Source organism: Silurus aristotelis, assembly GCF_946808225.1.
Source record: "Silurus aristotelis genome assembly, chromosome: 16".
Classification (NCBI taxonomy): Eukaryota; Metazoa; Chordata; class Actinopteri; order Siluriformes; family Siluridae; genus Silurus; species Silurus aristotelis.
This window is the reverse complement of record NC_139589.1, coordinates 1,467,958-1,493,009: the sequence shown is the minus strand read 5'-3', so window position 1 is coordinate 1,493,009 and position 25,052 is coordinate 1,467,958. Positions and strand designations below refer to the sequence as shown.

General features: G+C 38.0%; 1 protein-coding gene across 4 annotated transcripts in view; it reads left to right on the top strand.

Moving 5' to 3' along the window:
- Positions 1-25,052, top strand: part of sgcd (sarcoglycan, delta (dystrophin-associated glycoprotein)) — a 171,171-nt gene that overhangs the window by 80,224 nt on the left and 65,895 nt on the right. For 3 of the 4 annotated variants that reach the window (XM_083564419.1, XM_083564420.1, XM_083564417.1), the window contains exon 2: positions 22,148-22,333. In XM_083564419.1, the coding sequence (XP_083420545.1) occupies positions 22,148-22,333 (186 nt within the window). Of the gene's footprint in view, positions 1-4,825; positions 5,239-22,147; positions 22,334-25,052 lie in introns of those variants that run through there. The other variant, XM_083564418.1, reaches the window with a different exon arrangement.

Genomic DNA, 25,052 nt, shown 5'->3' with positions numbered 1-25,052 from the left:
CAATGCACTTGCACAACTCCAGATCTGCTTCCCATGGGTTGGATTTGGTAAAAGATCTCCTGCTATAGAGCTCCAACCCTACTGAACACCTTTGGGATGAATGTGAACACTGACTAAACCCCAGGCCTCCTCACCTTCTCACCTACATCCGCACCTGACTTTACAAACACCCTTGAAGCTGAATGAATCTCCACAGAAATCTCCACAAGCAGACTCCAGAATCCAGTGGAACATCTTCCCAGAAGAGTAGATGGAATTGAAAGACTAAATGTGATGCTCAAAAAGCACATATGATACTTAGAACCAGGTGTCCGCAAACTTATGACAATAAAGTGTACACTAGTGTTAGTAAAGTCAGGTACTGAAGGGGTGATTCATCCCAAAGGTGTTTAATAGAGTTGGCTCTCTATAGCAGGAGATCTTCCACTCAAGCCCGTGTAAAGTGTATCTTCATGGAGCTGGCTTTGTGCACAGGGGCATTGTTTCATCATTCTGAAACAGGTTTGGATCTCCTAGTTCAAGTGAAGGGAACATTTCATGCTCCTGCATCCCAAGACATCTGATACAACTGTGTAGATCTGACTTTGTGAGAAAAGTTTATGAAAGAACCACATATGAGCAGAAGAGTGAGGTGTCTCAGTACTTTTGTCCATATAGTGTAGTTTCCTGTACAAATCTTACATCAGATAGAAGACAAAATGCTTCTTGTACAAACTACTCCTTCCCCCCAAAGCACATAAACTCCAGGAGGGTATTGGGAGAGTAGGAGATAGGCAGGGTATAATGTTTTTCCTAACTTCTAATCAGCATCAACTTCAGCCAGTCCAACCTTCCACAGGAACTATCTGAGACTCTTTGTGTAATGTTTTGTCAGCAGAATAAAATGCATCTCTGCTTCAGCACAGAGTGATTAAACTTATGAGATGAAAATGATGGGCGTCGTTCAGTCTCGCGTCGCACCGTGTAATCCGCTGCCTTCACGGCCGATCCGGAGCCAAAGGCTCACAATCTGTCTTTCACTCCAATCAAGCGCTGATTGTCCTAAAGTGTGACGCGGAGTAATTACGAGAACGTTTCGAGAGGCTGGGTGGAATTCTGTAGTGCCGGGTTTGGTGCAGATTACGGAGGATGGGACGTCTCATAGAGCGAAGGGAAATCAAGACGAGTTGATTTGAACTGCGTGGAAATGTGTTTGGGAAACGATGCGGAAAGTTGCGTAAGTAGGTCAGAAAGTAATCGTCACTTTTGACACCAGTCGTTCGCTAACGATCTCGACGTACAGCGGATCAACACAAATCGGGTGAGAACGCAAGCGAGCGGAGATCCTCCAGCTTCTCAATGATTCTCAGGAGATCTGAGAAAGAATTTTGATGATGGATTTGGATTCTAATTAATATCAACAGTGTTCTACAAGGGTTCAGAACCACAGGTTGCATTTAATCGGCAATAACTGCACACGGTAATAATGATGGAATTGTAATGAGTGGACATTCAGTGTTGAGGATGAGGTTCCCTTTTGAGTCTGGTTTCTCACAAGGTTCCTTTAATGACATTATTTAATGAAAGTTACACTATACACTATAAGGACAAACGTTTGTGGACACCTCACCATAAGATGATTGATAGGAGCTTTTTGGAAATCTAATTCCACATTTAGTCGACATTTGCTGTTAATAAATCCACTCTTCTGGGAAGATGTTCCACATGTTTTGTGAAGATTCTTTCAGCCACAAGGGTGTTAGCAGAGCTCTATAGCAGGAGATATTTCCCTCCAACCCATGTAAAGCAGATCTTTATGGAGCTGGCTTTGTGCACAAGGGCACTGTTTTGCTGGAACAGGTTTGGATCTTCTAGCTGAAGGGAAAAGAAAATGTAATGCCACTGCAACCAATAACATCTCAGGGCTCCAGCTTTTTTGGTGTCAATTCTACGAAGAATCACATGTTAGGAATTCTTATACTGCCAATATTTTGGCCATATTGTGTATTTAAATGTTAAAATTTTATTTGTAAACCTTGCATTTAATCCATGCATAATGTAATTAAAAATATAATAATAATAATAATAATAATAATAATGAGAAGAAGAAGAAGAAGAAGAAGAAAATGAAAAAAAGAGAAAAAAAAGAAGAAGTCAAAAAAGGTTGAACAAAAACCGCATCATTTGTTTCCTTGGTAAATAAATGATTTTCTTTTCTTCACACTTATTTTCCCAAAGCTATTTTTCAAATAACAGCATGACATTCACGATGTTCGGTTAAAACAAGCTCCTGTCTTCCATGTATTGGAAAAGTTCCACGCTGGGTTCTTAGTGCTAAACCCGTATTGAGCCGATGACATTTGAAGGCGGATTTGATCTGAGCGATTGCACATGACGACTATTTACCGAGGCTTCTCCATCTTCGGCATTTGCATTGTACCCCACAGGTTGGGAGCAAACATTTTATATATAACTTCCTGTGTGGCAAAGTAAACACAAACAAGAGGTTTTCTGAAAATCCGCATTATAGACTGGATGGGTTGGTTTTCCGATTCTCTGAAGGTCTCTAGATAATTGGAAATGGTGCAAAAAACAAACACCATCAGTGCAATGCACAGTAACTGGGAACGCCTTATCGATGAGAAAAATAGACCTTTAAAGAAGTAGAGCCGACCCTGCAAACATCCTGAACCATCTAGAGACGTACCAGTGCCAATTGGATCCCACTTCATGTAGAGTTTGGACACTTGGACCTCCTGGAGTGTTTAAAGGCTCTGGCATGGAGACGCTGGTGTTGGATCTGTGATGATCGCAAAAAATTGAGCTATTTTATGAGTTGCTCAGTAGCTTCTAGTTTTATAACCATAATGACTGTAGAAGACTGTAGAAAGATCATCACTCATAATCACACACTCCAGTGCTCATGTTAGTTTTTACTCTCCATTGTTCTGGATTGTTTAAAGACTATAATCACACTCCAAATGAGGATGGGTTCCCCTTTTGAGTCTGGTTCCTTTCAAGGTTTCTTCCTCATAACATCTAAGGGGGTTTTTCCTTACCACAGTCTCCACGGCTGCCCATCAGGGATAAACACACACCATTCATCTTCACTGTTAAATTCTGTAAAGCTGCTTTGAGACAATGTCTGTTGTGAAAAGCGCAATAGAAATAAACTTGACTCAACTAGAAAAAAATCTACGAAAATTCAAAAATTGCTCTTTATAGAAAATATCAAAAAGCATCTCAATATTTCAAGAGTCTCCAGCTTGAATTACAGACGAATAAAAAAATCAGCAGGGCAAAGTGCAAACCACCTTAGCAATAAGAGCGACTTAAACAAGCACTCTATCCAGCCGTGGTGAGACGAAAAGCATCTCAACATACCAAAAACTACGAGACTGTGACGATACAGCAGATGTCCAGTGTCATGAGATGGTAGGCAGAGGTCGTAAAAATGGCGTCAGGTTTTTTTTTTTTACTGTCTTGAATATTTTACCAAAATCACATACCTGCTACACAACAATCAGCAGGCTTTAGGACCCAGGAGGTGGATCCTGAATGCTATGTTATTATAACGTGGCATCTCTGTGTTCTATTAACTCTTAAAATATATGCATTCTATATCTACACACACACACACACACACACACACACACACACACACACACACACACACACACACACACACTCTTACAGTCAGTGACAGCTGACTAGAATATGAACAAGCTTTTTTTTTAGCTACTGTCAATTATAGTCGCTAGTGACGTGTCAAGTGTTCAGAGACCCGCCGCCCTCCAGGCGTCAAGATAGCATTTTGTGTGTGTGTGTGTGTGTGTGTGTGTGTGTGTGTGTGTCAGAGAGTAAGCTTAAGGCAAACTGGAGTTCACAAAAGTGTTGGACCCGAGGACAGAAAATTTGAGTAACAGAGTGTGCTTTGTCTTTGTGTGTTTCGTATATATGTTTGTGTTTGTGTGTGTGTGTGTGTGTGTGTGTCTGCTCGCACTCATGTACACATCTTCCAGCTCAAGCGCATTCTTCTAAACCATTGTGCCCTGCCTCTTGTCTCAAACGTTCAGATCCACAAACCAAAAGTTTCTTTAATTTCCAAAAAGTTAAACAGCGACGTTCCAAATGCAGATAAAATAATTTTCCCTCCTCAGACTTTTCCGTCTCCTTCTCTGACACAGGCAGCTCTGTTTCAACCATCAGCTTGACCTCGATCATCATCTGCAGCTCACGAAGAACAATTGCTGCCTCTCTGTCCTCAGAACAGCAGCTTTGCTAGTTTAGAGTATGTATATTACATCGAACCAGAATTTAATACACTAAAAATATTAAGATTTTCATCACGACTATGTTTCGTTCTTACAATATCAGATCGCACTACTACACACACACACACACACACACACACACACACACACACACACACTATGTAATGTCGTACCCTAAAATGGAATCAGGTGATTACTTTTATATTTCAGTCTTCGAATTTTCGTGAGGAGAAAAATAAAAAGGAAAAAGATCGTGGGGTTTTGTTTTGGGCTGATTTTTCTTTTGCAGGCAAATAAACAGAAGAGAGAGAGAAAGTGTGTGTGTGTGTGGGGGGGGGTGAACCTTTTTTCTGTCTCAAACACACAGACACACACACACACACACACACACACACACACACACACACATATAAATATATATATATATATATATATATATATATATATATATATATATATATATATATATATATATATATATATAGACAGGGGTCACAGAAAGCCCCCCCCCCCCTTCCTGGCCTCTCCACATGTGTGTCCTGTATATAAATCTGACTGGGGCAAAAGAGGGGGGTGGGGGGTTTAACTCTGTAACTGGTGCAGAATTTCAGCTTTTTTTCTCTCTTTCTCCCTCCGTTTTTTCTTGCTTTCTTTTTTTCTTTTGCACGGTGGCAAGTCTCGATCTCGTGCAGACGCAAATAGCGGCTGGCGTACGCAGAGTCCAGGGAATTCCTCCAGGCTCAGGGGCAGGGACTTGGCCACGGCGTGTGTGTTAATGGAAAAGTCGGAGAGGGGGGGGGTTCAGAGCGACTGCATGGAAATAGAAAGAGTGTGAAAGAAAATCGGAAAGAAAGACTACATGAAGGAGAGAGAAAGAGAGAGGAAGATTAAGGCCTCATGCTGCGATTTAGAGAGACCAATCTTGTATGATTTATCGGACACACCCTGACCGTCTGGGCGTTTCGGACTACAGCACAACAGGATGGTAAGTTCCTAAGCTCCTGGATCCTGGACTTGCCTGTTTTTTTGTTGTTTTTTCAGGACGTGTAGGTTGACAGGAAGTTGACACTGCTGCCTCGATCTCGTCTTGGCTGGGAAATATATTTTTATTTAAATAAATATATTTATATCTTTTTTTTTTTTTTTCTTGCTGGTGTATTTTGGACTTCTGTTCCTGAGTGCTTAGTTTATTTTAGGACTTGAGTCATGATCTTAGAAGAGGAAGAGGAGGAGGAGGAGGAGGATCTTGACGCGATATTTATTTAAAGGCAAGTGGGAAAACCTGGTGCCAAAAGTTCTGACAAAAGGTTCCGTCCCCCTCCTCCATTCGGTGTCGCTTTGCTTTGCTTTTTTTTGCTGCTGTTGCCCCGTGTTGCTCCACATTTGGTTGTGATTACTCGAATCCCGTTTGGCGGCCGTGCTGGTTATAATTAAACACAGAGCTTAAGGAGCTTCCTGAGGACGGTCAGACGGTCATCTGCACATTTGCCCTGTGAAAAATCAAACAAAAAATAGACGTCCCAGATTTTCTATTCCACTGATTAAATAACTTTGTATCAGAATGCAGAGATAGACCTACGTCTGGATGTCTGTCTATCGGCTAGACGTCTGTCTCTTGCTTCAGACTCAGAAGTCCACGTTTCCACCCTGAGCCTAAACACAGCCTTGGATTTATTTTTAGGATCGTTCAAAAATTGTTCACGCCCAAGTTAAGAGAGAAACTTCTCAAACTACACACACACACACACACACACACACACACACACACACACACACACACACACACACACACACCACAAAGAGAAAAGTCCACAAAAACTCTCATTCTTTTCATCATCGTCTCCACTCGAGTGTCCGACTTCCTGAGGCTATATTGTATTTATTCCGCCTTTCTCACTTATTTCTAAAAAAGAAAAAAATCTTTTTTTTTTTTTTTTTTTTTTGACTGGAGTTGGTTTTCACTTGGCATGTCTGAGTTTTTTTTTTTCTGAGCAGAATATGAAGAAAGGAAACCTTGGCTAGCGATAGCACACGACTTCAACAACGCTCTCTCGCTCATATGTTTACAACCGGGTGTGTCGAGGGTACGTCCGTTCTCTCTCGAGCAAAAACACAAGAGAAAAACGCAGGAAGAGACGAACCCTGGAGAATATAAAGAATAGATCTGGAATTTTTTTGCAAACACATAATGTTGGGTGTTGTGGAGGCGTTCTAATGTTTAAAACAACGTCATTTTTTATAATAAGAAAAAGTAGAAGGTGCATCAGGTGTTGCTCATTTTGCACTCCAAATTAATAGATTTATTAAATATAAAATGTATTAAATATAAAAAAAATTTAATTACCATATTGAACACAACATTTTTTTAATAAAATAAAGTTTGTGTATTTTATCAAAATGTTTTAATTGTTGGAAAAGTTTCCACTACATGTCAGAAAATCATACCGTTTCTCACCACATTGAATTTGTTTTTTTTTTTATAAAAATGAAAAAATTGTTGAATAAGAAATGATGCCGAGACTACGAGTGTAAACCTACGGTTCTGATGAGAGCGTGTGTGGGTGTTAAAAAAAACCCCAAGAATTTTATACTTTTAATTAAATAGAAATATAAATGAAGTCGTCTGGTTTAAGTAAGGGATTAGTGGAAAATAAATATTGCCTGATTAGTTGCTAATTGCTGAGTATTTTGAAACTAATTTTGCCAGATGATCATTTTGTTGCTCTTTTGCTTGTTTATACAGTGAGACTGGGGCAGCTTCAATCCTGCCTCAATGGGCCTCTATATATTAGTGATTGTTGCAGTTCTGATGTTTGACCACTAGGTGCAATAATAACTGTGAAGCTAAATGGGGCAGTCAGCACACAGTACAATCGTCACACATCATCTGGACAATAATAAGAGTGACGCATTCAAAGATACATTATTCATTGTTTTATTTAAAATATTTAATTATTTCGGTTTTTCTTTTGTTTAAACTTTCCTGCTAGAAAGGAAGACAGAAAGAAACATTTGCCTAATTATTAATTAATCAAACATCATATTTTTTAGAAATGTTTGTTCGCAAATTCTTACACCATGTGGCCAAAAGTCTGTAGACACCTGACTATACGATTGCTATGTGCTCCTTTTTGAAAATCCCATTCCTCGTTTAGTCTCCATTTACTCTTATAATGAGCGCCACTCTTCTGTGATGTTCCACTAGATTTTGTAGAGATTCTTTCATCCACATGTGTGTTTATTAAAGTCAGGTAGTGATGTAGGTGAGAAGGTGAGGAGGTCTGGGGGTGCAGTCAGCGTTCACATTCATCCCAAAGGTGTTCAACAGGGTTTAGAGCTCTATAGGAGGAGACCTTCCACTCCAACCCATGCAAAGCAAATTTTCATGGAGCTGGCTTTGTGCACAGAGACATTGTCAAGCTGGAACATGTTTGGTTCTTCTAGTTACATTGAGGGGGAAAATGTCCTGCTACAGCATCCAAAGATAAACACATGGGTGGACAAGTGGAGTGTCCAGATACTCTTGTTGCAGTTCTCATGTGTGACCATTAGGTGCAATAATGATAGAAATCCTGATGACAATAAATAATATGTGGAGTTACACGGGCCAGAAATCCTGCTGCACCCGAAAGGCGAGAAAAGCGGCAAACAGATGGAGTGAGTTTTTAATCGTAAATCACTCAAAAGATGAACTTAATGAATTTTTTAATGCATTTGCGAGTTATGAATATGGACGTCACGACCGATTACGGCGTTCTACAGGAACAGGGTTTTAATTTTTTTTACTTCACCTAGAAGATGTGTTTATTTAAGCGTTTACACTTCCAGTGCTCTTGAGAATCAGGAGCACAGGGTCAGCCTTTTATTTATTTATTTATTTATTTATTTACACACATACACACTCTTCCATATCTCACAGTAAATAAGGCTTTCGCTCTCTTGCATCCCCAGGACAAACACACTCCTCTGGGGTCTTTCTATCTTTAGTTGAGGGGTCTACATTAATTTCAGAGCTAGCAGAGCATTCAGTCAGCAAAAAATAGCCTTAAAACCTAAGGGGTCAAAGGTCAGGAATGTTGCTTATCTTGGATAAACCAGACGTTTGACAGGATTCGCTCGGTTTATTGCAATCTTGAAGCAAACTTGAAGCAAACTATGGAGCTAAACAGAGGAGTGAGTATAACAGCATTGAGGAGGGAAAGGAAATAAAAGGAAAGGAAGGAAAGGAAAGAAAGAAGGAAGTTCCACCTCTTTGCAGCTTATTTGCACTTTTAGTTATAAAAGAATGAAAGCAGATTTTCCTATTAAAAAGGTTTGCCACGATTTCTACTTTAATATTAGTTTTAAACTTTAAAGATCAGGAATGCAGGTTCGAGTTGTGTATCTCGGATATAGTGGGTTTTCAGCAGGTTTCGCTCAGTCGACTGCAATATTCTGCCTTTAACACTCGGTTATTCCTTCCAGTAACACGTTGTGTACATGTAAACCGTTTTGTTTGTGTCGCTCTGTTTAAGAAGGTTTCCTGATTGCTATTAAATATATATACAGTGCATCCGGAAAGTATTCAGACCCCTTTCAATGTTATTATGTTGCAGCCTGATCATTCAGATTGATCTTTTCGCTAATGGATCTACACTCAGTACCCCCATAATGCCAAAGTTAAAACAGAATTCTAGAAATGTCTATCCATTTTTTTCTGGTTGGATAAAACCAAGATGAAACAGTTCGGCCTCAATGCTGAACGTTCTGTCTGGAGGAAACCAGGCCCTGCTCATCACTTGCACAAGCATGTTGCATGGTGGTGGAGGCATCGTGCTGTGGGGTGGATTTTCTTTTCTGAAGCAGGAATGTGGCAGCTGGTCAGTGTTCAGGAAAATCTAAAAAGAGCAAAGTACAGAGATTTCCTCAATAAAAACTTCCACAGCACTCAAGACCTCAAATTGGGCTGAAGGTCATACAAACACTAAGCACACCGGAGTGGCTTAGGGACAGAGTCCTAGAGGGAATGTCTGAATGTCCCCTGAGCTGAACCCTATTAAACATCTCTGGAGAGAGGTGAAAATGGCTTCCATCGACGCTCCCTATCCAACCTGCCCCAACCTGAGAGCATTAGTCATGAAGAATGGCAGATAATCCACCAATCCAGGCAGAAAAAAAAAAATCCTCCTGTGAACAAACAATGCAGGAGAAAAGTCTGTGTTCTACAGAGTGCAGAGAAAAAACAATGCAGCTCACAGAGGGGGAGAGAGAGAGAGAGAGAGAGAGAGAGAGAGAGAGAGAGAGAGAGAGAGAGAGAGAGAGAGAGAGAGAGAGAGAGAAAGAGAGCTTCCATAATCACAAGAAAGAAAGAAAGAAAGAAAGAAAGAAAGAAAGAAAGAAAGAAAGAAAGAAAGAAAGAAAGAAAAAGGGGAAAAGAAAATATAAATCAAAGGGAACGAAAAGAAAAAGAAAGGGAGGAAAGGACAGAAAAGGAAGACAAGCGAAAACGAGATGAAGAAAATAAAGAAAGAGTGAAAGTGAGAAGCAAAGACAAGGAAAAAATTTATAAAGGAAAAAGAATGAAAGTAAAAGAAGGAAAGAAAGAAAGAAAGAAAGAAAGAAAGAAAGAAAGAAAGAAAGAAAGAAAGAAAGAAAGAAAGAAAGAAAGAAAGAAAGAGAAAACAGTGAAAACACTCTTTCATTACTTTTTCTCTCACTTCCATTTCCTCTTTCTCTTTTCCTTTTCTTGTGCAGCCGTTTTTCTTCCTTTCCTCTGACTGCTTTCCAGCAATGTTTCAGTGGTGCTTTAACTCTTCTACATGATTAACACGTCCTCCGTTTGTCACTTGCTGCCACACGTGACTCGAGTGAATAAAGATGTGAAATCGAATCAAGTCTGGGTGCTTTTTACTGAGAGAGAGAAAGAGAGAGAGAGAGAGAGAGAGAGAGAGAGAGAGAGAGAGAGAGAGTTTTGGTGGGAAGGAAATAAGAAAGTTTATGAAAACCATGAACACTGACAGACTGAAAGAATGTGGCGAGGCAGCGTGAGAGTCACATTTCTGAGGCAGTGTGAAATCACTTCTCTTAGTCGGCATGAGAGTCACGTCTCAGGGGACTGGAAAGTCACGTCTCAGAGGTGACATGAGAGTCATGTCTCTAAAGCAGCGTGAGGGTCACGTCTCAAAAGCAGCGTGAGAGTACGGTATCTGAGGCGGCGTGAGAGTCACATCTCAGAAGTGGCATGAGAGTACGGTCTCTGAAGCGGCGGTAGGGTCACGTCTCAGAAGTGGCGTGAGAGTACGGTCTCTGAGGCGGCGTGATGGTCACGTCTCAAAAGTGGCGTGAGAGTACGGAGCGAGAGTACGGAGAGTCACTTTTCTTAGTCGGCATGAGAGTCACGTCTCAGGGGACTGGAAAGTCACGTCTCAGGGGACTGGAGAGTCACGTCTCAGAGGTGACATGAGAGTCACATCTCAGAAGTGGCATAAGAGTCACGTCTCTGAGGCCGCGTGAGAGTCAAATCTCAAAGGCTGCGTGAGAGCCACGTCACTGAGGCGGTGTGAGAGTCACATCTCTAAGGTGCTGTGAGAGTCACGTCTCTAAGGTGCTGTTAAAGTCACGTCTCTAAAGTGCTGTGAGAGTCACGTCACTGAGACAGTGTGAGAGTCACGTCTCTGAGGTGCTGTGAGAGTCACGTTTTTGAGGCGGCATGAGAGTCATGTCTCAGGGGACTGGAGATTCACATCTCAGAAGCGTCGTGAGAGTCACATCTCTGAGGCAGCGTGAGAGTCACGCATCAGAAGTAAGGTGGGAGTCACATCTCAGAGACGGAGTGAAACGAGGAAAACTCTGCAGTTTACAGTATTTATTCTCTTTATCAATCCCTCACTCCGGCTTGAAGAGAAAATCCTATGGTGTTTCAGGAAGAGTGCACTGTTTTTCTCCACTCCTCCATCATGATCCTGCAGTTCATTAATCTTCATTTATACACTGTAATACTCTATAATACACTCTGTAATACTCTATAATACACTCTATATTACTCTAATATACACTCTATAATACACTCTGTAATACTCTATAATACACTCTGTAATACTCTATAATACACTCTATAATACTCTATTATACACTCTATAATACTCTATTATACACTCTATAATACACTCTGTAATACGCTATAATACATTCTATATTACTCTATTATACACTCTATAATACACTCTGTAATACGCTATAATACATTCTATATTACTCTAATATACACTCTATAATACACTCTGTAATACGCTATAATACACTCTATAATACTCTATTATACACTCTATAATACACTCTGTAATACGCTATAATACATTCTATATTACTATAATATACACTCTATAATACACTCTGTAATACGCTATAATACACTCTATATTACTCTAATATACACTCTATAATACACTCTATACTACTCTATTATACACTCTATATTACTCTAATATACACTCTATAATACACTCTGTAATACTCTATAATAAACTCTATAATACTCTATTATACACTCTATAATACACTCTGTAATACGCTATAATACACTCTATACTACTCTAATATACACTCTATAATACACTCTGTAATACGCTATAATACACTCTATATTACTCTAATATACACTCTATAATACACTCTGTAATACTCTATAATAAACTCTATATTACTCTAATATACACTCTATAATACACTCTGTAATACGCTATAATACACTCTATATTACTCTAATATACACTCTATAATACACTCTATATTACTCTAATATACACTCTATACTACTATTATACACTCTATAATACACTCTATATTACTCTAATATACACTCTATAATACACTCTATACTACTCTATTATACACTCTATAATACACTCTGTAATCCGCTATAATACACTCTATACAACTCTATTATACACTCTATAATACTCTAATATACACTCTATAATACACTCTATACTACTCTATTATACACTCTATAATACACTCTGTAATACTCTATAATACACTCTATACAACTCTATTATACACTCTATAATACTCTAATATACACTCTATAATACACTCTATACTACTCTATTATACACTCTATAATACACTTTGTAATACTCTATAATACACTCTATACTACTCTAATATACACTCTATAATACACTCTGTAATCCGCTATAATACACTCTATACAACTCTATTATACACTCTATAATACTTTAATATACACTCTATAATACACTCTGTAATCCGCTATAATACACCCTATACAACTCTATTATACACTCTATAATACTCTAATATACACTCTATAATACACTCTATACTACTCTATTATACACTCTATAATACACTCTGTAATACTCTATAATACACTCTATACTACTCTAATATACACTCTATAATACACTCTGTAATCCGCTATATTACACTCTATACAACTCTATTATACACTCTATAATACTCTAATATACACTCTATAATACACTCTATACTACTCTATTATACACTCTATAATACACTCTGTAATACTCTATAATACACTCTATACTACTCTAATATACACTCTATAATACACTCTGTAATCCGCTATATTACACTCTATACAACTCTATTATACACTCTATAATACTCTAATATACACTCTATAATACACTCTGTAATCCGCTATAATACACTCTATACAACTCTATTATACACTCTATAATACTCTAATATACACTCTATAATACACTCTGTAATACGCTATAATACACTCTATACTACTCTATTATACACTCTCTATTATACACTCTATAATGCACTCTCTATACTACTCTAATATACACTCTATAATACACTCTGTAATACTCTATAATACACTCTATATTACTCTAATATACACTCTATAATACACTCTGTAATACTCTATAATACACTCTATAATACTCTATTATACACTCTATAATACACTCTGTAATGCGCTATAATACACTCTATATTACTCTAATATACACTCTATAATACACTCTGTAATACGCTATAATACACTCTATATTACTCTAATATACACTCTTTAATACACTCTGTAATACGCTATAATACACTCTATATTACTCTAATATACACTCTATAATACACTCTATACTACTCTATTATACACTCTATAATACACTCTGTAATACTCTATAATACACTCTATAATACTCTATTATACACTCTATACAACTCTATTATACACTCTATAATACTCTAATATACACTCTATAATACACTCTGTAATACGCTATAATACACTCTATATTACTCTAATATACACTCTATAATACACTCTATACTACTCTATTATACACTCTATAATACACTCTGTAATACTCTATAATACACTCTATAATACTCTATTATACACTCTATAATACACTCTGTAATCCGCTATAATACACTCTATACAACTCTATTATACACTCTATAATACTCTAATATACACTCTATAATACACTCTCTAATACGCTATAATACACTCTCTATACTACTCTAATATACACTCTATAATACACTCTGTCTTCTTCTTCTTTTTCTTTCGGCTGCTCCCATTAGGGGTCGCCACAGCGGATCATCCGTCTCCATACCACCCTGTCCTCTATATCTGCCTCTTTTACACCAACTACCTGCATGTCTTCCCTCACCACATCCATGAACCTCCTCCTTGGCCTTCCTCTTTTCCTCCTACCTGGTGGCTCCATCTTCAGCATTTTTCTACCAATATAATTCATGTCCCTTCTCTGCACATGTCCAAACCATCTCAATCTCGCCTCCCTCACCTTGTCACCACAACATCCTACATGTGCTGTCCCTCTAATAAACTCATTTCTAATCTTGTCCATCCTCGTCACTCCCAACGAAAACCTCAACATCTTCAGCTCTGCTACCTCCAGCTCCACCTCCTGTCTTTTACTCAATGCCACTGTCTCTAATCCATACAACATCGCAGGTCTCACCACAGTCCTATAAACTTTCCCTTTCATTCTTGCAGATACTCTTCTATCACAAATCACTCCTGTCACTCTTCTCCACCCACTCCACCCTGCCTGCACTCTTTTCTTTACTTCCCTAACACACTCTCCATTACTTTGCACTGTTGACCCCAGGTACCTGAACTCCTCCACCTTCTTCACCTCTTCACCCTGCAACCGCATCACTCCACTGCCCTCCCTCTCATTCACACACATGTACTCTGTCTTACTCCTACTGACTTTCATTCCCCTTCTCTCAAGCGCATATCTCCACCTCTCCAGGCTCTTCTCAACCTGCTCTCTACTCTCACCACAAATCACAATATCATCTGCAAACATCATAGTCCAGGGAGACTCCTGTCTGACCTCGTCCGTCAACCTGTCCATCACCACTGCAAACAGGAAAGGGCTCAGGGCCGATCCTTGATGTAGTCCAACCTTCACCCTGAACCAGTCTGTCGTACCTACTGCACACTTTACTGCCGTCACACTGTCCTCATACATGTCCTGCACCACCCTCAAATACTTCTCTGACACACCTGACTTCCTCATACAATACCACAACTCCTCTCTCGGCACCCTGTCGTACGCTTTCTCTAAATCCACAAATACACAATGCAGCTCCTTCTGTCCTTCTCTATACTTCTCCATCAACATCCTCAAAGCAAATAAGGCATCTGTGGTGCTCTTCCTCGGCATGAAACCATACTGTTGCTCACAGATGGTCACCTCTTCTCTCAGCCTGGCTTCCACTACTCTTTCCCATAACTTCATGGTGTGACTGATCAACTTAATTCCCCTGTAGTTACTGCAGGTTTGCACATCTCCCTTATGCTTAAAGATCGGTACCAGCACACTCCTTCTCCATTCCTCAGGCATCCTCTCCCCTTCCAGAATCCTGTTAAACAATCTGGTTAAAAACTCCACTGCCATCTCTCCTAAACATCTCCACGCTTCTACCGGTATGTCATCTGGTCCAACCGACTTTCCATTCTTCATCCTCTTAATCGCTGCTCTCACTTCCTCCTTACTAATCCTATCTACATCCTGCTTCACCAACTCCACATCCTCCAACCTTCTCTCTCTCTGATTTTCCTCATTCATCAGCTGCTCAAAATACTCCCTCCATCTTCTCAACACACTCTCCTCACTAGTCAACACATTTCCCTCTCCATCCTTTATTGCTCTAACTTGCAGTACATCCTTCCCAGCTCGGTCCCTCTGCTTGGCCAATCGGTATAAATCCTTTTCTCCTTCCTTAGTGTCCAACCTCTTATACAGTTCCTCATATGCCTTTTCCTTGGCTTTCGCCACATCCCTTTTAACCTGCTGCCGCATCTCCTTGTACTCCTGCCTACTTTTCTCATCACTCTGTCGATCCCACTTCTGTTTTGCCAATCTCTTTCCCCTAATGCTCTCCTGCACTTCCTCATTCCACCACCACGTCTCCTTGTCTTGCTTTCTATTTCCAGATGTCACACCAAGTACTTTTCTAGCTGCCTCCCTCATCACTCCTGCGGTAGTTGCCCAATCATCCGGCACCTCTTCACCACCACCAAGCCCCTGTCTGACCTCTTCCCTGAACCTCACACTACACTCTTCCTCCTTCAGTTTCCACCATCTTATTCTTCTTTCAAACCTTACTTTCCTCCTCTTCTTCTTCGCCTCCAAAACCATCCTACAGACCACCATTCGATGCTGTCTAGCTACACTGTCCCCCGCCAACACCTTACAGTCTCCAATCTCCTTCAGGTTGCATCTCCTACACAGAAGATAATCCACCTGTGTGCACCTTCCTCCACTCTTATATGTCACCCTATGATCCTCCTTCTTCTTAAAATACGTGTTCACCACTGCCATTTCCATCCTTTTAGCAAAATCTACCACCATCTGCCCTTCCACATTCCTCTCCTTAAAACCATACCTACCCATCACCTCCTCATCACCTCTGTTCCCTTCACCTACATGCCCATTAAAGTCTGCCCCAATCACCAATCGTTCTTTCCTAGGTACACCATCTACCACTTCATCTAATTCACTCCAGAATCTTTCCTTCTCCTCCATCTCACAGCCAACTTGTGGAGCATAGGCACTGATGACATTTATCATCATCCCTTCAACTTCCACCTTCACGATCATCACCCTATCAGAAACTCTCTTCACCTCCACTACACTCTTACTGTACTCTTCCTTCAGAATCACCCCTACACCATTTCTCTTCCCATCCACACCATGATAAAACAGTTTAAACCCACCTCCAATGTTCCTGGCCTTACTCCCTTTCCACTTGGTCTCCTGAACACACAACACATCCACCTTTCTCCTCTCCATCATATCAGCTATCTCTCTCCCTTTACCCGTCATAGTACCAACATTTAAAGTACCAACCCGAACCTCTACTCTCCTACACTGCTCCTTTTCCTGCCGTCTCTGTAGACGCCTTCCTCCTCTCCTTCTCCTCCTTCGGCCAACAGTAGCCCAATTTCCACCGGTACCCTGTCGGCTAACGATACCTGTGGCGGTCGTTGTTAACCCGGGCCTCGACCGATCCGGTATGAAATTCTCATTTGTGATCCGCATATTTGATTTGGCACATGTTTTACGCTGGATGCCCTTCCTAACGCAACCCTCCCCATTTACCCGGGCTTGGGACCGGCACTAAGAGTACACTGGCTTGTGCCCCCCTAATGGCTGGGTTCTATAATACACTCTGTAATACGCTATAATACACTCTATACTACTCTAATATACACTCTATAATACACTCTGTAATACGCTATAATACACTCTATACTACTCTATTATACACTCTATAATACACTCTGTAATACGCTATAATACACTCTATACTACTCTAATATACACTCTATAATACACTCTGTAATACGCTATAATACACTCTATAATACTCTAATATACACTCTATAATACACTCTGTAATACGCTTTAATACACTCTATACTACTCTAATATACACTCTATAATACACTCTGTAATACGCTATAATGCACTCTATAATACTCTAATATACACTCTATAATACACTCTGTAATACGCTTTAATACACTCTATACTACTTTATTATACACTCTATAATACACTCTGTAATACGCTATAATACACTCTATAATACTCTAATATACACTCTATAATACACTCTGTAATACTCTATAATAAACTCTATAATACTCTATTATACACTCTATAATACACTCTGTAATACGCTATAATACACTCTATACTACTCTAATATACACTCTATAATACACTCTGTAATACGCTATAATACACTCTATATTACTCTAATATACACTCTATAATACACTCTGTAATACGCTATAATACACTCTATATTACTCTAATATACACTCTATAATACACTCTGTAATACGCTATAATACACTCTATATTACTCTAATATACACTCTATAATACACTCTATATTACTCTAATATACACTCTATACTACTATTATACACTCTATAATACACTCTATATTACTCTAATATACACTCTATAATACACTCTATACTACTCTATTATACACTCTATAATACACTCTGTAATCCGCTATAATACACTCTATACAACTCTATTATACACTCTATAATACTCTAATATACACTCTATAATACACTCTATACTACTCTATTATACACTCTATAATACACTCTGTAATACTCTATAATACACTCTATACAACTCTATTATACACTCTATAATACTCTAATATACACTCTATAATACACTCTATACTACTCTATTATACACTCTATAATACACTCTGTAATACTCTATAATACACTCTATACTACTTTAATATACACTCTATAATACACTCTGTAATCCGCTATAATACACTCTATACAACTCTATTATACACTCTATAATACTTTAATATACACTCTATAATACACTCTGTAATCCGCTATAATACACCCTATACAACTCTATTATACACTCTATAATACTCTAATATACACTCTATAATACACTCTGTAATACGCTATAATACACTCTATATTACTCTAATATACACTCTATAATACACTCTGTAATACGCTATAATACACTCTATATTACTCTAATATACACTCTATAATACACTCTATACTACTCTATTATAAACTCTATAATACACTCTGTAATACTCTATAATACACTCTATAATACTCTATTATACACTCTATAATACACTCTGTAATCCGCTATAATACACTCTATACAACTCTATTATACACTCTATAATACTCTAATATACACTCTATAATACACTCTGTAATACGCTATAATACACTCTATATTACTCTAATATACACTCTATAATACACTCTGTAATACGCTATAATACACTCTATATTACTCTAATATACACTCTATAATACACTCTATATTACTCTAATATACACTCTATACTACTATTATACACTCTATAATACACTCTATATTACTCCAATATACACTCTATAATACACTCTATACTACTCTATTATACACTCTATACTACTCTAATATACACTCTATAATACACTCTGTAATACGCTATAATACACTCTATACTACTCTAATATACACTCTATAATACACTTTGTAATACGCTATAATACACTCTATATTACTCTAATATACACTCTATAATACACTCTGTAATACGCTATAATACACTCTATACTACTCTAATATACACTCTATAATACACTCTATACTACTTTATTATACACTCTATAATACACTCTGTAATACGCTATAATACACTCTATACTACTCTAATATACACTCTATAATGCACTCTGTAATACTCTATAATACACTCTATACTACTTTATTATACACTCTATAATACACTCTGTAATACGCTATAATACACTCTATACTACTCTAATATACACTCTATAATACACTCTATATTACTCTAATATACACTCTATACCACTATTATACACTCTATAATACACTTAGTAAAAATCTATAATACTCAATAATACACTCTATAATTCTCTATTATACACAATTATACTCTATAATACACTCTGTAATACTCTATAATACACTGTTATACACACAATAACACAATTATACACTTTATAATACTCTATAATACACAATTATACTCTATTATACACTTTGTAATACTCTTTAATACTTTACAATGCACTCTATACCAGTCCATAATAGATTATAATACTCTCTCCAAGTGTCTACTGTACATTATAATACACTACATAACTGTCTAAACCAGCAGTTAATACTCTGTAATACCATACAAATGTCTCTATAATACTTCACATCATAATATAAGGCTCCTAATACTTTGTGATTCTTTACTACTCTAAAATCTTTTATACGACTCTATAATGCTTTATAATACTCAATAACAATCCATATTCCTCAAAACCATGCTATAATACTTTATTACTATACATTATTCTGTAGTAATACTCTCAGTGAAAAGCTATAATACTGTATAAGGCTCAATATTACTACACAGTGCTATATAACGCTCTATAATTCTTTATGATGCTCAATAATACCGTACATTATACTCTATATTAATCTATATTGCTCTCTAATATTTAAAGTAATACTTTATAACGCTCTATTTAATTCTCTATATTATTGTACAGCAATAATATAATCAATAATACGCTACATGTACTTTCCAAGGCCGTCTTTTACTATACAATACTCTATAACACTCAATGGCACTCTATAACAAAAGATATGTGAAGGAAATATAATAGGAAATAAAAAAAAAGAAATGTTGAATCCTTGAGAAATTCTTTATACTGGGTATAAAATAGAAATATATATTTATATATATTATATATATAAAATACAATAAATATATTGTTGAATATATTGTGGAATAAAAACAGTCTGGTACACCGTAAATATTTTCCTCGATGAAATAAAGTGTGATGTGAAATCAGGGGTTTCTGGAGGAACAGAATTACAGCGGAGTTGAGATGAGGATGTGATGGAGTCACCATTCAGCTCCGTGATTTATTAACACACTCCCTCAGCGCAGTTACAACACTGTGCGATGTGTGTGTGTGTGTGTGTGTGTGTGTGTGTGTGTGTGTGTGTGTGTGTGTGTTTGTGTTTTCTAACCGTGTCGTTGTGATTAATTGTGTGCAGCGGATTAATCACACACACCGCAGTGCGATGTGTGTTGATGTAAAACACTGTTGGTTGTTCAGAAGGGAAATAATATTCAGAATTATTCATTGTTCCTTTTATTTTGCTTTGTTGCTTTTCACCGAGGCGTCTGGTGTCAATTGTTCTGGTTTCGAGCTGAATAGACGCTTGTCAAACGCGATCGGCTTCGGCGGAACAGCCTCGGACTCTGAGAGCTTCTGACAGCAGAACCCGAGTCAGATTCTGATTCATTTATTTATTTGTTTGTTCGTTTGTTGTTTGTTTTTTCAGACCAGATGATTAGATTCAGAGATAAGTGCAGACAGTTAGAAAGAATGCTCACGGACCATTTTGATCGCTGACCAGAACACATCCGATCACGCGTCCAGTCACATCCAGTTCCGATCTAAACGTGTTTCAAAAAGTCTGATTAGAAAAAAAAAATCTCTTGTTTTTCCCTCGAAATATTTTTTCTCATCATCATATCATATATTCGATTTTTTTTTTTCACAATCCAAATTGTGTTTCATGAATGTTTTGGAATTTATTCTCAACCTATTGCGATTTCCCCCGTCAACATATTCTGACCTCTTCCCAAACCATCTAGAGATGTTTCAGCTCCAGTTGGATCCTGCTTCATGAAGATTTCATACAATGAGCATAAACATTCTCTTAATCAATACGCAAAATAACCTTCTACATCTGCTGTTTCTCCGTCATTGCTCATTTAAAGGCTCTGGCATGGAGGAGTTGGTGTTGAATCTCTAATGATCTCAGACGTTAAGCTGATTTATGAGCTGCTCAGGAGCTCCTGGTTCCACAACCTCAACTGACTGTATAGGACAAAGGACATTACACTTAATCAAACACTCTGGTGTTCATGATATTTTTCACTCTCCATTGTATTTAAAGTCTTAATGATTTATAATCACACTCTTGGTGTCACCCAGATGAGGATGAGTTCCACTTTTGATTCCGGTTCCTTTCAAGGTTTCTTCCTGATACTATCTAAAAGAGGTTTTCCTTGCCACAGTCACTCCAGGCTGCTCATCTGGGAGAAATACACATCAATTTAAATATAAAAGTTTAATTTAATTGTAATAGATTTATTTATTTTTATATTTTTTTACATTATATAAAGCTGCCTTGACCCAATATACATTATTAAAACACTATACAAATAAAATTGAATTGAAATAATTAATTTAAAAAAGATTTTTTTTCTTTTGAAATGTAAGGAACTTTTTTTCTTAACCTAGTATGATTTTTTTTTATGTTGCCAAAACGTTATTATGCAAATTATGACACCAATAATTGAAGTAATATATTTAAATAAATAAATAATTAATATATAATAAATAATAATTTAAATAAAAAATATTAATGGATAAAAAAAATCCTAATATGCAGAACACAATGAATATTAAAATGTTAATTAAAAACTTACTTCATCATCAGAAAAAATAACGTTCCTTATATAATCTATAAAATGACCTCGACTTGAAATCCTGCATTTTTTTGGCTGCATTTTTTGCATCCCACTGGCCCACAAACAGCACCATAGAAAAAGAATCGTCACAAATCAGCCTAAAATAAATAAATATCTGCTCTGGTGAAACCCAAAGATCGGCGAAATTCCTTGACAAGATGACGTACGATATATAAACGTTTGAACTCCTGATGTGTCCTGACATGTCGCCATGCTTGTGAGACGTCGCTCTGATGTTTCTCCTGACGTTCTTTTTGTTTTGTGTTCTCTTGCAGATGACCCAAGAACAGTTCACTCATAGGAACAATGTCCAGAGCAGCGAGAAACCTCACGTGTACAAAGTGGGCATCTACGGCTGGCGGAAACGTTGCCTTTACTTCTTCGTCCTCCTCCTCATGATTCTCATTCTGGTCAACCTCGCGCTCACCATCTGGATCCTCAAAGTCATGAATTTCACCATAGTGAGTATGAGTTTGGTGGGGTTTCTGTTGTTGTTTTTCTGCACGTCGTTCGTGAGCGTGGAAATATAATAATGGGTGCTCCCGCAGTGGGGGTTCCTTCGATTGCGGCTCTTTAATTACACGCCGTGGCTGGGCAGAACGCCGCTTTCATTCGGCTCGCAGTGGTGGATTGTTTTCCTTGTGTTAACACACAGGGAGCTGATTCGACTTGCGTCTTTCTTCTCCACCCCGGGTGCTGCTTCTGATCTTCCAAAACTATCGATTCGGAGCTCTGGGTCTGGCATTAATTGGGGGATTTTTATGTGTAATATTGTAAAGGACGGTGGATTTAATAATAATAATAATAATAATAATAATAATAATAATAATAAAAAGAATACATTTCTAATATATTATAGAATACTGTTGCATCCTGTATGGTCCTGTGCTGCTCTAAAGCTCGTCTAAATATCATTTGTTTTTTTGTCAGATAATAAACGGATCAAGTTCCTTCTTTTTCCCCAACATCACGAACACCAGGGCAAATTTTATTTGCATACAAAATCCACGAGAAAACGATCTTTATATAGAAAAACTGGACAGAACCCTTAATCCGAGGACACGTCAGAACGTGCCATAACTGCAACCTGCGTAGGATGAAATACTGCACGAAGGGTAGCAGGTGCACAAGGGATCTGTGGAGATCCAGGCAACGCAATAGACAGATGCAGATGAGCAGCTGGAAGGGATTTCTTTTAGATTTATGTCACTTAATATTACCCAGTGATGCTCTGAGCATAGGGGTGCGTCTCAAGGCCAGAGAAGGGATGAAATATTTAATGTCCTCGCATGTCAGGAGGTTTATGAAATATCAGCAATGAGCAGGAACAGACATCATGAGTATTTGTGCAAAAGCTGACGCCTGGATATATTTGCTTTCCTTCCTCGCCTACTTCCTTGACCATGATGGAATACTTACACTCAACCTTGGAGTCGACATAATGCAGCAGTTTATCATCTCGCTATCTTGACACAGAAACAGCATGTGGCAGCTTGTGCTTCTTATCCGCGTTCGATTCAGACGTCGGAAATTTTCTTTTTTTTTTTTGGTATTTATGTTATATCAATTTCAGACACTCTTGAACTCAGCAGGGTGAAGGCACCACTGGGATTGGGATGTTTTAAGTTTTAAGTTTTATTTGTAATGTGCACAGATGCCAGTGGCAGTTTGTACAATGAAAAGTGAGGCTCCAGGCAAATTACAGCAATATTAAATATTAAACATTAAACAATATAAAAATCTGAGAGAAAAGTAATAAAGAGGCATAAGGAAGTTGTAATTATTTACAGGTGGGTGTACAAGTGTCTGTGTGTACAGTGTATATATATATATATATATATATATATATATATATATATATATACATACATATCCCTTACGAGGGAAATATCAAGGTCCGTGACGTCGGAGTGACGTGGGGCCGCCTTCCCGTGGGCTCACCACCTGCAGGAGGGACCGTAAGGGACGGTGCTGTGAGGATTGGGCAGCATTCGAAGGCGGAGACCTGCTTAGACTGCTGCCCCCGCGACCCGAGTTACGGATGAGCGGGAGAAAGTGAATGTGAATGAATATATATACATACAGTGGTTCACCGGAACTCATGGGGGTTACGTTCTAAGGCGAGTTCCGAAAATCTGCTAATTTTGGACGAACCCCTGGATTTTAGATGATACCTTTCTTCATCTACACATTACGTCAGTAAGTTAAATACCGACTCAACAGAAAATGTGAAGTAATGGACATAAAAGCTTTATTTACCACATAAATAATAAAATAATGTGTTTTAAAAAAAAATTTGTATGCAGATTCATAACGTTCCTGAACATTCGGTCTCACTGTGGGTTCCCACAAATTGTAAGATAATCCGCAACTTGCTGATGAGAACCCGCGAATTTACGGAGCCCTGTTCCGAACTGTGAATTATCGGGGGTTGACTGTATATATATATATATATTATATGAATTATATGACTATTTACATATATGAAATGTTAGCATGAGGTATTTTTATAAAATTATGGAAGACAGTGGATAACAAGTAGAATGTATATATTACAGTAGGAATGAAAATACGCAAAGATACGTAGTGTGCAAGTAGGATGCAATAGTACTGAGTGCAATGATATCAGGAGCTCTGAGAATTCAGAACTGACCAAAGACAGGATCCAACTTAGACTCCAAGACAAATTGATCTTGCTCTGTACTACATTGGGTTCAAGTGCAGACACAATGAAATTAGCAGATCACATTTCAACCAGCACTGCAAATAACGAAATGAAATGAAGTGGTAAGGTTCTAGAGTAATATTGTACAGTTATTGTACTGTAAAGGTGACGGTAAATAGTATTACATGATGCATAACAGTAATGCAAATGAAGTTGAATGAAATAGATGAGAACGATAATGCAGCAGGGTGAGGTGCCACACTACAGTCCTCCACAACTGAGGACTTTGGATTTCTATTCGATGGAGCCAGTGGGTTTTGTAGAAGGTCCTCTGTTGTGGTTTGTTAAAAGTCATTTAATCCTGAGACTACAAAGGTAGAGAGTTCCCATCAAAAACAGCAGAGTAGTAAAGACAAGTGGACAAAGAAGTAGATATTTATTCCTTTCAGCTTCGACATCAAAACAGACACGTCTGTAAAAAGGACAGTATGAATCGCACCATTACTTCTGATTGT